Below are 15,628 nucleotides of genomic sequence, written 5' to 3'. Positions count from 1 at the left end.
TGAGTTCGAGCCCCGCGTCGGGCTCTGGGCTGATGGCTCAGAGCCTGGAGCCTGCTTCCGATTCTGTGTCTCCCTCTCTCTCTGCCCCTCCCCCGTTCATGCTGTGTCTCTCTCTGTCCCAAAAACAAATAAACGTTAACAAAAATTTTTTAAAAAGAAGATCTGGCTTCAGTGGGAGGCAGTAACTCTTCAACCCACCCCAGAGTCACCAGGTCAGGAGACAGAGACTCTCAGGGTGTGGAATCTCAAATACAGGCACGTCACACCTCTCACGCCGTGGCCTCCTGCAGGAAGCAGGTGTCTTGCTTTGAGAACCGGCATCCACGACCCAGACAGGGGATTTGGGTGTGGGGACGTGTCACCGTGGGAGGCCAGCTGAAGTGCTGCTGACAGTAATATATCCCGATGTCCTCAGCCTCCACTCCGTGGATGGTGAGGGAGAAGTCCGAGCCAGAGCCACTTCCCCGGAACCTGGACGGGGTTCCGGCGGCCCGGGCAGACGCCCCAAAGATGAGCAGCCTGGGAGCCTCATTGGGTTTCTGTTGGTACCACGCCATGGAGGTACCTACCTCCGTGCTGCTTCTACAGGTGATGGAGACGAAGCTGTCCCGAGATGCTGCCAGGGTCTCTGGGGCCTGAGTCAGGACATGCCACCCTCCGCTGCCTGCAACGACACCCCACCCGGGCACCGCAGTGTATTATTTCGCTCAAAGCCTTCGAGGAAACGTGGATGCTCAGAAGAGCCACGTCATGCTTAAACGTGGCACAAACCGGAAATCAAGTGCCCCTGGGCCTTCCCACCTTTGCCTGTGTCCAAGAATTCACGTTGTTGTCCATGTGTCCTGGAACCCAGGACAAGTTATGAAAGGTGACCAACAGGGCAGAGCCTCACCCTGAGAGACTGATGGATGAGTCTCTCCTTTGTAGCCTAAATGGATCCCTGGTGAGCCTCCAAAGGCTGGTGGACCTGGGGTAGGAACATGGACAGGGTGCTCCCTGGTTTTCCGGGGTCCAAGGACAGCTTCAAAGCTGTTTGTGCCTCTGCCTCATTGTCAGCCTGGGGCTCTATGCCTGGATTTCCTACTAAGAGTTAAATAAAAACAATGCTACATATCCCACTATAATTGCCCCAACCCCCTTTTGAGCACATGGTCTCTGTGCCAAAGGCTAAAGGTCCAGCTCACGATGAGCAGTGGGAAACATGCTTACCCTGAAAGCCCATCACCAGGAGACAGAAGAGCTGGGTCTGGAAGCTCATCTTGGAGTGTCCCCTGAATCTGCTGTTTCTGGACCAAAAGGCAAGAGGGCTGGACAGGTAGATAATGGTCAGGGCTGCTCTGGAACAGGGGCCCATGTCCCAGGGTTAAATAAGCACAGGTCTCCTTGGAGTTGATTTGCATGTCTGATGGCCTAACAGAGCTCTTCTCTAGTGCCTCTCAAGGCGGGCAGGCTCACCCCACCTGCTGCTGGAGGAGGTGATGGAGGTGTCACTGATCCCACAGAAGCTAAGGCTATCTTCTAGTGGGAAGAAGACAGCTAAGGCTATCTTCTAGTGGGACCAGTGAGAATGGCCCATTCACAGAGCTCCTCTCCAGAGGCTGAGATGGAGGTCACCCTGGAGATGGTCAAATGCCTGCAGAGTGATCGCTCGAGGATCTCTTGTTACAGAGATGGGGTCTTGCTCTGTTTTCTGCTCTAACTAGATGCCAAGTTAACCATTGACTGAGGCCAAGACCAGGCAGATAACACAAAATAGTGATGCCAAAGTGCTTTATCACAGAGAATGTATTCCACCACTACCAACAAAGGCTGGTAATTAAAATCGAAGTTAAGCTGGGGTGGAAGAAAATAATGAATATAAGAAGCCAGCTGCTCACAGAGAGAGTCTGGATACACATTGCTACACACAACGTAGCACTGTGTCCGGCCCATGTCTCAGGAGAAGGGATGGTGTCTCCTGCCCCCTGGAGACCACAGCTGTGGCCTTGGCCTTCTGTCTTGTGTGTTGGAAGCTGGAGAAGCCCCAGGGTCTCAGGACAGATCTTCTGCACTCTTCTGTAGCCTTCCAAGGCAAGGTAGTAACTCCAAGTTCCCATGGATAAGACCCAGAGAGGACAAAGGGAAGGAAGTTTTGGGAGTACCTTCTGGGATGTCGGGAAGCTCTTTTCAGTGTCCTTCTAGCTACCTCCATGGAGCACGCCTGTGTGGTTCAATCTGGTTCCCTTCTTTTTCTCTGTCTGTCTATCTGGTTGTCTGTTTGTCATCAGTGTCTCTAAGGGAGACCCTGTCAACTACTGTAATGGGTCAACAGAACACAGGGAGATGAGGTAGTAGCAGGTCCCCAGGGGCAGGACGCAGACCTGTGGTCACCCTGAGTGTTTTGCTTTTAGAACCTACCAGTGTTCAGAGAAACTGAGTTCTGGGAAACCAAGAGGGCTGAACAACCCCACTACTGGCATTTCGATTCCCCCAGGAATTTAAGGAGGCCTTTAGGCATAGATTATTGTCTCTTCACTGGAAGTAAAGTTTTTTATTGGCTCTACAAGAGAATCTTTCATGACCAAGGAAGAATCCACATGTCAAGAAGGGTTGAGATGCAAACAAGGAGGCTGATGTGATCAGAGATGAAAGTGAGGCAATGTATGGTCACCGGATGCCTCCCTGATTTCTAGATGGCAGTCCCGTGTAGGTGCCACAGCCACAGAGTGGAGAGAGACAGCATCAAGCTGCAGACAGAGAGATTGTGCAGCTTCCTCTGCTACAGATCTGCTAGCGGGTAGCAGGAAAGCAGCTCCAGACCACCGCTGCTGATCTGGGCTGGTGGGACCAGGGTGTGGGTGCTGTATTGTGTGTGATAGAAGCGAGCTCACTGCTCTAAGAGATTCAGTCCTGCCAGCAAGTGGGACAGCCTCTGGGGGAAAAGGGGTGGAGGGTGAGGGCTGGATTTGCACCAAGTGTCCCTGGCCTGATGAAAGCTCTTCAATAATCATCCTCTTCTCCATGGGAGATGTCCTGTCAGCTGGAAACTGATTCGTAGCCATCTAAATTTAGAAACTCCTCAACATCCCATAGTTGGGCAAAGTCTAAAATACTAGGCATATAGAAAGGAGCTCAGAGTGACCTTTGCAGAGCACCACAGTTCTTGGGGGAGAAAGGTAGGGCTTCCCTCACCCCTGGCCCTGGGGGCAAGGAGAGAAGTGTCCTGTGCTGCCCTAGGGAATGAAGAAGGAACCATCAACAGTGAGCGCTGCCTCACCCTCTACCTGGAGAAGGTAATACTCTCCCCCACCTCATCCCCCTAAAAATCCCTTTTCCTCTTTGAAATCTCTCCTCTCTGTGCAGCTTTCCCAGCTCCCCTAGCCAGTGCCCCTCTTCCCTCCATACCCTCATTTTATCTTTGCTATAACCACAGCACATCTCAGTTAAGCTGTAATACGTATGTATTCATGAGTATGTAATTATTTATGTGTCTAGGGGTCCACCTTCCCTAATAGGCAATGACTTCCTTGAAGGTAAGAACTAAATATTTCAATATTTGTATGTCTAGGGCTGAGGAACAATAGCCCTGTTCTGTGAAAGGAAGTCCCCACCAGCAGGCACAGCCCAGAAGCTCCTGTCTTTCTCCAATGTCACTCTTCCCCAGTCATGGGGCAGGAGTAAGGGTGAGGGAGATAGTTGGGTAGAAGGGATTCTTCCAACCCCCAGGGACTTGCCCACAGGCTACACTCTCATGGTGATGTGGTCCCAGGGTGTCAGCTGACTTAGAGATGATGTCTTACCAGGTGCCTTCGGTTCTTGGCTGGGCACTTGAGAGGTTGGGTCACACAGAGCCTCCCTGGGCCAGTGTTGGCCTGATTCATCACTGCAATATGACAGCAAGACATTTTCATGAATCCCTATTACCTGTCCTAGAGGGGAGACATGTATGAATTTGGTAGGAATGTGGATCATCCTAACTAATGGTCTTCAGCAGTAGCTGAGGTCAGGTGAGGGGCAGGTAGGCAAGAACGTGATTTTTGTGTCACAAATCAGAGAAACAATAGGGTATTATGTTCCTAATTGAGGGATTTCTCCCATCTCCTGAACCAAGACATGTCCAGAAAAATGATTCTTTAAAAAAAATTTAAAAAAAAAATTTTTTTTTCAACATTTATTTATTTTTGGGACAGAGAGAGACAGAGCATGAATGGGGGAGGGGCAGAGAGAGAGGGAGACACAGAATCGGAAACAGGCTCCAGGCTCTGAGCCATCAGCCCAGAGCCTGACGCGGGGCTCGAACACACGAACCGCGAGATCGTGACCTGGCTGAAATTGGGACGCTTAACCGACTGCGCCACCCAGGCGCCCCCCAAAAAATATTTTTTAACGTTTATTTATTTTTGAGATAGAGAGAGACAGAGCATGAACGGGGGAGGGTCAGAGAGAGAGGGAGACACAGAATCTGAAACAGGCTTCAGGCTCTGAGCCATCAGCACAGAGCCCGACGTGGGGCTGGAACTCACGGACCGTGAGACCATGACCTGAGCCGAAGTAGGACGCTCAACCAACTGAGCCACCCAGGCGCCCCCAGAAAAATGATTCTTAACCCAGACTTTGTAAAACATTTCAAAGTGCCCCATGAACTTAAGAAAAATATCACCAAATTATAGTCATTTCCACACTTTGGGAAAGTTAGGTATGCCACTCAGTCAATAAATGAAAAGGATAAAAAAAGGCAGCAAAAGTGGATCGTATCTGAGAGTGGCCACCCACATCCTCCATGAGAGCTGAGGACCATTGCCCCTACATAGCATCAGAGATCCAAAGAATAAAAGCCCAGAGATCCAAAGAATAATAGCCCAGGACTTTATACATAGAGACAGCTTCTTCCGAGATGGTTAAGGGCTATCTCTGGCCATGTCTTTTTTCTGCAAGATAATAGATGACAAAACCGGTCATTAAACAAATTCTGAGAAAGACCTTCCTTTGTGTACCCCTCCAAGCCTGGACACAGTTGGCATTGGATACACCTAGAAAAATGCATTATGAACCTGAGCGAGAGAAAGAGAGACAGAAGGAGGGAGAGAGAGAGAGAGAGAGAGAGAGAGAGAGAGGTGTGCATATTCATAGAGAGTTGGTACCACAATAGTACAGCAGGCTGTCATGGTCCCTAAAGGTATCAGATCCTAATCCTGCCATCCATAAATGTTCCTGACATGAAAAAGGGTTTTTGTGGTTAAATTAAGGATCTTGAGATGGGGAGAGTATCTTGAATTAAACTATATGCAATCACAATGTCCTTATGAGAAAGGCAGAGGGGGTTGAACACAGACAGCAGAGAAGGCCAAGTGAAGAAGGAGGTGGGGATTGGAGTACCAGCATCCAGAAGAACCTGGAAGAGGTAAAGCATGGATTCTCCCCTGTAGCCTCTGTCTTCAGCATGACCTTGCTACACCCTGATCTTGGCCCAGATTTCTGGCCTCCAGAACTGTGAAAGAATAAATTTCTGGGGGGTGCCTGGGTGGCTCAGTAGATTAAGCGTCCAACTTCAGCGTAGGTCATGATCTCACAGTCCGTAAGTTTCAGCCCTTCGCCGGGCTCTGTGCTGACAACTCAGAGCCTGGAGCCTGCTTCAGATTCTGTCTCTCTCTCTCTCTCTCTCTCTCTCTCTCTCTTTCTCTCTCTGCTCCTCCCCTGTTCAGGTTCTGTCTCCTTCAAAAATAAATAGGCATTAAAAAAAAATTTTTTTAAGAATACATTTCTGTTATTTTAATCCACCACATTTAGATAACTTGCTACCATAGCCATAAGAAATGAATACAAATGGGGGTCAGCGAAGTTCCACACCATTCTTTGTAGCCTACGTGGCTGACTTTCTAATGCTGTACTTAAATGGATCGGTGAACATTTTTTTGGTGGAGTGTGATGTTAGCAAGATGGTGGACTAGGCGGTCCCACCCTTTGTCCTCCTACCTGGACAATGGTTTAGTGGCTACTCCTGTACAAAAGTAGCCCTGAGAGGGTTCCATGCTGCAATTAAGAAACTGCAGCAAACTAATGGAGCACAAACAGGGAGGATGGCTGCATACAAAGTGTGGGAGGCATCTCACCTATGTCACCCCATCCCCCAGACCGCCACAGTGCAGCACCAAGAAGAATCCCTCTGAATTCCACTCCCCCCCACCCCCCGGAGGAAAAGGAGAACAGGATGCTAGCAGCCTTCCCCAGGGGTGGGAGCCACCAGTCTTCATAGCTGAGGACCCCGCAACCTTCCCCAACATGGATCCCATCTGATGAAGCTGCCCAGAGTCTGCACCACTGTGCGCCCCGCCCCTCCACCCCCGCCCCAACCCAGCCCCGCCCTCAGCCCCAGCCCGCCGGGAGTGAAATGAAACAGAATAAGCAGAAATATGACTCACATGAAAACATAAATCTCACCGGTAAAGGTAAATATATAGGCAAAAACATAACACAACACTGCGATGGTGGTATGTGAAACACTTTTAACCCGAATATAAAAGTTAACCTTGGGGGGCTTGCGTGGCTCCGTCAGTTAAGCGTCCGACTCTGGATCTCGGCTCAGGTCACGATCTCATAGTTCAGCACAGGGCCTGCTTGGGATACTCTCTTCCCTTCTCTCTCTACCCCTCCCCCACTCAAGCACACACTTGCACACACACTCTCTCTCTCTAAATAAATAAATAAACTTTAAAAAGGTTAACCTTAAAAAGAGTTATGTTAAAAAATAAAAAGTTCTGGGGCGCCTGGGTGGCGCAGTCGGTTAAGCGTCCGACTTCAGCCAGGTCACGATCTCGCGGTCCGTGAGTTCGAGCCCCGCGTCGGGCTCTGGGCTGATGGCTCAGAGCCTGGAGCCTGTTTCCGATTCTGTGTCTCCCTCTCTCTCTGCCCCTCCCCTGTTCATACTCTGTCTCTGTCCCAAAAATAAATAAACATTGAAAAAAAAATTTAAAAAAAAAATAAAAAGTTCTATTCGTTTAACCTTAATATTACAAAAAAAGTAAATTCTGAGTAAAAGAACAAAATATGGGGGTAGTAGAAGTGAACATTTTTATATGTGATTGTAGTTATCATCAATGTAAAGGAGATGGTTATAACTGAAAGTGTGTTATACAAGCCTTGATATTATCACAAAGAGAAAAACATATAATACATACACAAAAGATAAAGAAAAAAGAATCAAAGAGAATCACCATAAAAATTTAAATAACAAAGGAAGACATACAAGACACAAATCAGGGGCGCCTGGGTGGCTCAGTCAGTTAAGCGTCCAACTTCAGCTCAGGTCATGATCTCACAGTTCGTGGGTTCGAGCCCCGCCTCAGGCTCCGTGCTGACAGCCCAGAGCCTAGAACCTACTTCAGATTCTGTGTCTCCCTCTCTCTGCCTCTCCCCTGCTCCCTCTCTCTCAAAAATAAACATTAAAATTTTTTTTTTAAAAAAAGGAACAAATCAACTCCAGAACTGACAGAACAATGAACAGCATGGCAATAATAAGTCCTCACCTATCAGTAATTACTATGAATGTAAATAGATTAAATTCTCTGAATCAAAAAGTATAGAGTAGCTGAATAGAATTAAAAAAGTGGATTCAGAGACATGCTGTCTACAAAGACTCACTTTACCTTTAAAGACACACACAGACTGAGGGGCGCCTGGGTGGCGCAGTCGGTTAAGCGTCCGACTTCAGCCAGGTCATGATCTCGCGGTCCGGGGGTTCGAGCCCCTCGTCAGGCTCTGGGCTGATGGCTCAGAGCCTGGAGCCTGTTTCCGATTCTGTGTCTCCCTCTCTCTCTGCCCCTCCCCCGTTCATGCTCTGTCTCTCTCTGTCCCAAAAATAAATAAACGTTGAAAAAAAAAATTAAAAAAAAAAATAAATAAATAAAGACACACACAGACTGAGAGTGAAGTGATGGGAAAAGATACTCTATACAATGAGTAACTAAAAGAAAATAGGGATGTCTATCCTTACACCAGACAAAATAGATCTTAAGTAAAAAAAAAAAAAAACAAAAAACCCAAAACTGTCTCTAGAGGAAAAAGAAGGTAATTGTAATGATGAAAGGTCAACTCAACAGTAAGATAACAATTGCGCATTTATACACACCCGACATCAGAGACATAAACGTGAAAAGCAAATATTGACAGATCCGAAGGGAAAAACAGGCAGTGATACAATAACAGTAGAAACATCAACACCCCACTTTCAACAATAGATTAAAAACAGCCACAGAGAGAATCAATAAACAGTTGATTTGAACAACAGTGTAGACCAAACGGACCTAACGGACACAGACAGAACTCTCCCTGAGATGCTCAGGATTCCTGTGCGGGCAGCACGTTACAGAGGTGCAGGCCATGCTGGCAGGGGAGCAGGGGAGTGAGACAGGGAGAAGAAGGGGGATGGTGAACAGCCCATCAGCAGGCCAGCTATGGGTGAGGATGTCTGGATCTCAGTCCCACATGGAGACAAGGGGATAAGGTCTCCAGGTGATTCCAGCTGACAGGACCTAGGGTACTGTATAGGCCTCCTCCTGTCAGTCACAACCGAGGGCTGTCCTAGACGGTGCTCCTTCCAGGCGGGTGATGGGCCATGCGTGCGGGCAGAGCTGGTTCCCCAGCTGCAGAGAGAGCCGAGAGGCACAGAGAAGGCCCTTGGAAGTCAGCAGAGGTGCACTGAAGTGCAAGGCTGATGATATCCACCGAGGTGGGGGGGGGGGGGGGGAAACGTCTTTCCAATCACGAGTTTCATGTGTCCTACATCTCTCCGGAACATGGTCCTGGCCGCTGGCTGCAGGCAGCTTCCCTAGAAACCCAGGCCCAGCAGGCAGTAGGAGGTTTGTGCACAGGCTGCTCCACCCTGGTTGGGCAGAGTCAGTCGTGCGGGCAGGAATACTCCCCGAAGCCCCCAGGCTCCAGGGTGCTGAGGCTGAAGGCTTAGTCACCTCCCTTTCTTGCTGCTGCGCCAGGCGGGGACGGTGGGGGCCAACGTAGGGACGTGAGATATAAGGGGTTCAAGTCTTTGTCCAAGTTTTATCCGGATCCAAAATACTTCTCCGTGCACATTGGCACTGGCTTGACAGGAAGTGGTGAGCTCTCTCCTGGAGACACAGAGAGGGAGGCTAGCTTCTGAGTCAAGACGGTGTCCACACTGGCTGCTAAAGAGTAAAAGAGAGAAGTGGCGTTTATGGTGCACAGCAGGGGCCACGCACGAAGTAGCAGCCACACTCACTTAGGAGAGAGGATTTCCTAACTAGCCTCCCCCCTGAACCTCCCTCCGGGAAACCAGGCTCCAGAGGAACTGCGCCTGAGTCCCTAGAAACGTGCCGGCAGGGAGCGTTCAGAGCCCAGGGAGTGGGTGAGGCCTCAGCCTTTACAGGGCCCAGGAGAGGGGTGGAGATGGGGTAGGGATGGGGAGCATGCAAAAACGAAGCTCCAGGGAAATAATTCAGGTAGTCCTATGGGTCTGTAGGTTTCCTGACTAGAGGTGGAGGCAAGAATACGTACTAAGAAATCAGAAATATTAAGAAGGGAATTTTCTATCCCTTGACAATGAACAAAAGAAAAGAGGACCCTGCCTTGAGGGTCCAGCAGGAAGCAGCTCTCCATGATGTGTTTCTAGCGGGCCTGCATAGACCCACTCCGGATGCTGGACTCCTACAGCCGCAGAGGAGAACGTCTGCGGGTACGTGGGAGGCCCTCAAGTTTACAGGCAGTCAGTAAATTTAGGAGAAACTTCTTTCTCCTAAACTTCAGGTGCTCACGTGCCCTCTGAATGGGGACTATGGTGTCTCACCTGCGGGCTCCCTCCTACATGAGCCAGGACGAAGCCTGCTTCATGCGGTCGGGTCCATCCCGCCTCCCCTGGGGAACATGACAGCCCTTGCATTTGGGGGCCTTGTGGAGGCATCGCTGAAGATGGGTGCCCACCTACGTGACAGGCTGTGATGGCCGCGATAAGATACGTCATCCTAATGAGAACCCAACTCAGGTGCCCGTGGCTCTTTGATAAGAGGTCCCCACCTGTGGACTCCGAAGGCTGTGGGCCTACATCTGCTTCCCACATGCACAGCCTCCCAGGGCACACTCTGGTCTCCTCCATGGGGTGAATTCAGCACCACCGTCCTCCTTCCCACCCCAGGAATCCCGCATTAACTGCCTGGAGGGTTGTCTTACTCAATGCTCAAAACGCATCTTCTGATGGCAACCGGCTGGATGCCTCAGCGTCTCCCCTTCGAACAGACCCAAGAAAGAAGGGAAATTGGCAAGCTTGGGCTGGGGTTGAGGAGACCCACATAATCCCCTGACTTGGTCATTTCCAAATTTTCTTGACTGTTTCTTGACCACAATTCTATGTTAATGGCCCCTGGAGGAAGGAGGAATTAGGTAGAACGAGAGGCTGTTTCATGCTTAGCATATGAACAGAGACATGGAGACCGAGAGAGTAGAACTGATGACCTCTTCCAAGTGTTTGGGTCTCTCTAGCCATGGGCACGGCGTGACTAAGACGCCACGGACGGTATCGCTATTTATGGCTTCTTGTCTTTATGCCTCTGACTCCTTCAAACACATACACACAAATGTATGATGATGTCTGTCTTCTGCTAAATGGCAGGTTGAAGGCCTAGCCAGGCCCTTCCCCTTCCCCATCTTTTCAAGTTAGAATAATTTTGGGAGCAAATGAAAGAAACTTTTGAGGTAAGTGAAGCAATAACAACAAGTCTGAGGTTGGGAATTATTAGAATTGACGTGTGCTGAACCTAAGCCAAGAGCCCAGAGGCCGGGGTGACAGTGGAGTGACCAGGACCTCAGAGCTGGGCATCTGTGGGGTCTGCTGTTCTCAGAGCGGCTCTCGCTGGTCCTCAGTGGCACTGGCCCCTCTGGAGCCCAAAGAGGGAGGTCAGCAAATGTCCCCACCCTTGAGTCTTTACTCAGCCCGACTCTGTTCTGGTTAGAAAGAAAGGGAACAGGGGCGCCTGGGTGGCTCAGTCGGTTAAGCATCCGACTTCAGCTCAGGGCATGATCTCGCGGTCCGTGAGTTCGAGCCCCGCGTCGGGCTCTGTGCTGACCGCTCAGAGCCTAGAGCCTGTTTCGGATTCTGTGTCTCCCTCTCTCGCTGACCCTCCCCCATTCATGCTCTGTCTTTCTCTGTCTCAAAAATAAATAAACGTTAAAAAAAAAAAAAGAAAGAAAGGGAACATCTGTTAAATAAACAATTATATCACTTAAATGTTATGCGCAAACACTATGTATAAACTTTACATGTCAATTTAAATATATGTTCTATGTACATTATATGTAATATTTATCTGTAACGTAAATAAAAATAATGTGTGTATTTATATACAAACAAAAATGACTTTGACTGCTGGTATAATGCACGATTTTAAACTTTGATAAATAAATGATCATAAACATTTAAAACCAGCCATGAGTTCTCAGCCCTATGGGTCCCATAGGACAGAACAGGAGCGTCCTGAGCGCAGGACCCCATCTTCCTGACCTGCTGGGCTCAGCAGCGCCTTGCCCATTGCTGAGGACTCTGAATGACCTGAGGGGTGTCTGGGGACCTCGGAAGCCGCAGGTGTTGGGTCAGACTCATGCAGCGTCTCAAGGTCTGGGCCTTGAGAAGACAGACATTTTCTCTCCAGAGTCCAGCCAGTGGCAGTGGCTCCCCCTGGGGCTCCTGTCAGTAGCAACAGCACAGGTGGCCTCGGGGACATGTGTGCTCACAGACAAACCTCTCCATGGCCTGGTCACAGCCTCGTGTCTGACTCCCTGCCAGGCGTGATCTCCCTGCCCAGCTCTCACTGCCACCCACGGCCTCCAGGACGCGGGTCTCAGTGGGTGGGTCTGTCCCCATGTGCAAGATTCTGAGTGTTTATAGTTTACTTTCTGGTCTCCAAGAACCAGCACTTACCAACAGAGAGTTCTGAGGTGGAGTCAGAACCGCAGGTTAACAAGGGCCCGGATGTGTGAGGGAACAAGGCTGTCGTCTGTAGGCGTGAATGGCCTGTGCGGGAAGTAAGGGGACCTGGGGTGGGTGAATCCAGAACAGGAGCTACACACACACCCTGCACTTCCACTCGGTGACCAAGAGGAGACACACTGGAGGTGCCTGGATGAGGAGCCTGGGAGCCAGTGGCAGGAAGAGGAGGGGGGATGCCATGTCAGAGCTGTCGGCCCTACCCCTGTGGCCGACAAGGTCCCAGACCTTCAGCAGCCCCAGGGCAGGAGTGACAGCCGGGTGAGGTTTGTGCCCCCAAGAGGCGACAGGAGGACAGGACCTGTGTTCCTGCAAGCATCTCGGTCATTGATGACGCGAGTGACTTCTGTCCACACCCGCTGCCCCTGACCAGGCAGGCATCGCGTCCAGGGGGCAGCGTGAGTGAGCAGGAGCCCCGGAGCCCTTCCTGGTTTCTGCTGATTTCAGGCTACGGCAGTGTTCCTCCACTGGCTGGCCCTGCGGGGAATGGTGACCCTCTCTCCTGGGACACAGGATAGAGTATCCCCACTGGCATCGAGGGGGAAGCCAACACGGACATCGCCAAACACTAATAGCAAGCAGGTAGCTCATTCAGTTGGATATATTTCTGATCAGAAAACAAAACAGGCTAACAGCTTCCTCTTCAGGGAAATGTCTGGCTTTAATGCAAACAACTGAGGATGAAACCTGAGTCCTCCTTCCTCACCAGTCAGAACAGCAGGAGGAAAAGGGGCGAAGTTCCCCATGTCCCTGAAGTGTCCCCTGAGGCCTCTCCAGCCCAGACAGGGTAAGAAGGGGGACATTAGTCGCTTCAGGCCGTCATGCTAAAATCCCAGAGGCTGGGAGGCTTCTACAACAGAAATTTATTTCCTCCGAATCCAAGAGGTTAGAAAGCCCAAAATCAAGATCCAGTAAGATTCACTTTGTGGTGACGGCCCTCTCCCTGGTTATCAAAATGCCACCTTCTCAACATGGTCTCACATGGCCTGCCTTGGAGCTTGCATGTAGGAGGAAAGTCAACTCTACAGTATCTCTTCTTATAAGGACACTGATCCCATCAGCACAGGGACCCACCGTATGACCTCATTTAACCTTAATTATAGGCCTTATCTCTGAAAACAGCCACACTGGGAGCTAACGCTTCAACATATAAATTTGGGGGGCTCACGATTCAGTCCACAGGAGATGGGCAGGACCCGGCTTCCAGTGACCCAGCAGAACACTGAGTGGGAATTTCCCCACAAGTCAGCACACAGGTGTCTCTTTCCGGGTGTTCCCTGTCATACCTAGAGAATCCGTTCAAGCCCTAGGTGCTTCCCTGTTGATAATGGGCCACTATCACCTTATCACTGTCCCAGTATTTTTAAGATCCGGGTGCTCTCTCTGGTTTACTGTGGGGCTTGTCTGCCACCTTCTGGTGATTTTGTGATACAGCAACTTACAGGAGTTTGGAGGTCGAGTCCCAGCGAATCTGGACTGTGAGACTTTTCACCCATTTTCATGAAGCTCACATTAGGGCATCCATCACTAGGCCTGAGTCTGTAGGGGACACAAAATGATTCCTCTCCTCTCAATAAACCAGGTACCCAGTAACCAGGTCACCAGCTAACAGGTAACCAGGAGTTGAGAAAAGATATTGGTTATAAGACAGTTAAGGGCTGGGTTCTGTGATCCGTACAAGATACCAAAGATGTGGTTTTGGAGGGCCGCCTGGGTGACCCAGTCGGTTGAGTGTCCGACTTCGGCTCAGGTCATGATCTCACAGTTCGTGAGTTCGAGCCCCCCGTCAGGCTCTGTGCTGACAGCTCAGAGCCTGGAGCCTGCTCCCGATTCTGTGTCTCCCTCTCTCTCTGCTCCTCCCCTGCTCACACGCTGTCTCTCTCTCAAAAATAAAGATTTAAAAAATTAAACAAAAAAGAAAGATATAGTTTTGGAAAAGAGAGGTGGGCGAAGGGGGACCCTGCAGCCATAATGGCAAGGGGGGGGGGGGGATGCAGAAGGCTCCTGGTTTGGATCTGTCACCCCAACCTTGTTCCTCCCATCAGATACCCTGCCTGAGCAGCTCTGAGAACCACAAGACGTGCACCAGTGAGGGAACATCTGGACCAACAGCTGGTGAGGCTTGCGCTCTAGCTGTAACACCATGAGAGACCAAGTGTCATCTTATTTAGACCATGACTGACCAATAGCACTGTCTGTGATGGTGAAACTGTGTATTTGTGCTGTCCAGTAGGGTAGCCATTGGCCACATGTGGCTACTGAGCACTTGAAACGCACCTTGTACCAGTAACTGGGTTTTAATTTTAATTAATTCCAATGTAAGTCTATATAGCCGTATTTAGCTAATGTTTTCCCTACGAACAGTGTCATTTTCGACCGTAATAACCAGCACTATCATCAGGACAACCAGCTGATCATTGTCGATCACGGAGCCTGTCCCACGGCCACCGCACCAAGATGCGGGGCGGGGTACGGGTGTGATCAAGGTGGCCAAAACACGTGGCGGGTCTTTGGAATCTTCCTGCTTCCAGGCAGATGACAGAGCCCCTCTTTGTCGTGGAGACACTAAGAGGGAAGTTGCCCACAGTGTCACCACTAGAATACGGGATGGACACAATACACAAACGTATCCTGGTATTGATGATGTCCCACCTCATGGTCTTCCCAGCAACGTCATGCTCGTGATCAAAGGGGGCTGGGAGGGCCTCACTCACTGAGCAGTGAGCTCAATCTCCGTCCCGTAGAATGTGTGCACCTTCACACGCACCCCCCACCCCGTTCCCTTTCTCAGCTTGGGCCAGATCACAGGACCAGAGGGCCAGGGCCTTGTGTCCACAACCTGGGCTGCACCTGCCCAACATGGACCCCGCCCACGGGCTGTGACCAAGCCCGCCTAACGGCTTGAGTAGCAGAGGGTGCACTTTGGGGAACATGCAAAGCAATGAGGGGTGTAGCTCTGGGCATCCACCTTCTGAGCAGAGGACACATCCCATCTTATGGGTGTCACCCGGGCCAAGGGGCTTGGTGAAAAATGTAATAAATTTTACCTTTCCAGTGGGAAAAACCTCAGAAGTCTTCTCATTCTTAGAGGACTGGATGGGTTTACACTAGAGAAGAAAAAAAAAAATGTTCTTTTTAAATAAACACTTAATGGTTTGTTAGGAATCTCCTGAGGAGATTGCTTTTAAACACTATCACCCCCCCCCCCTCTGATAGCTTCAAGATGCTGAGCAGGCAGAGGAAGAGAAAGTCATTGTTGATCCTTGGATATGATTCCTGTGCTCCCTAGGGGCTAAGAGGACTTACAAGAGAAAGTTTTTGAAATTTTCCCTTTTCCCTGATCCCTTTCTTGCTTCCACTCCCCAAATATCTTTTTTCCCTGATGTATGTCTAAACTTCACGTCAGATTTAAAAGGTTTTGAATACAAAGGCTCATTGACCCGTCAAGAAAAAATTTTCAAAATACAACTGGTAGCTTGGACCCCAAACCCTCCTGTGCCTCTCTAGTTCGGGTAACAGAACCAGCTAAAAGCCCCCAAACTCTGCACACTGCGACCCCTGGAATGAGAAGGCTTCTGTCTCTGACCCGGCTTCCAGAAGTTTCCACGGCAGTCATGGAGATGCATTTTGTTGAGTCTTCCTGTG

At 50.0% G+C, this 15,628-nt stretch overlaps 1 gene segment (V, D, J or C); it reads right to left on the bottom strand.

Moving 5' to 3' along the window:
- Window positions 1–269: 269 nt before the first annotated feature.
- On the bottom strand, window positions 270–3,860 carry LOC121044532 (immunoglobulin kappa variable 3-15-like). The segment is given in 4 exon segments: window positions 270–664; window positions 1,210–1,337; window positions 1,461–1,549; window positions 3,780–3,860. Coding segments are annotated over 4 exon segments (693 nt in total).
- Window positions 3,861–15,628: the final 11,768 nt, after the last annotated feature.

Source organism: Herpailurus yagouaroundi, unplaced genomic scaffold (genome assembly GCF_014898765.1).
Source record: "Herpailurus yagouaroundi ecotype Mexico unplaced genomic scaffold, PumYag 188, whole genome shotgun sequence".
In the NCBI taxonomy this organism is placed as follows: Eukaryota; Metazoa; Chordata; class Mammalia; order Carnivora; family Felidae; genus Herpailurus; species Herpailurus yagouaroundi.
The sequence above is the reverse complement of the archived record's forward strand: the minus strand, read 5'-3'. Positions and strand labels throughout refer to the sequence as shown.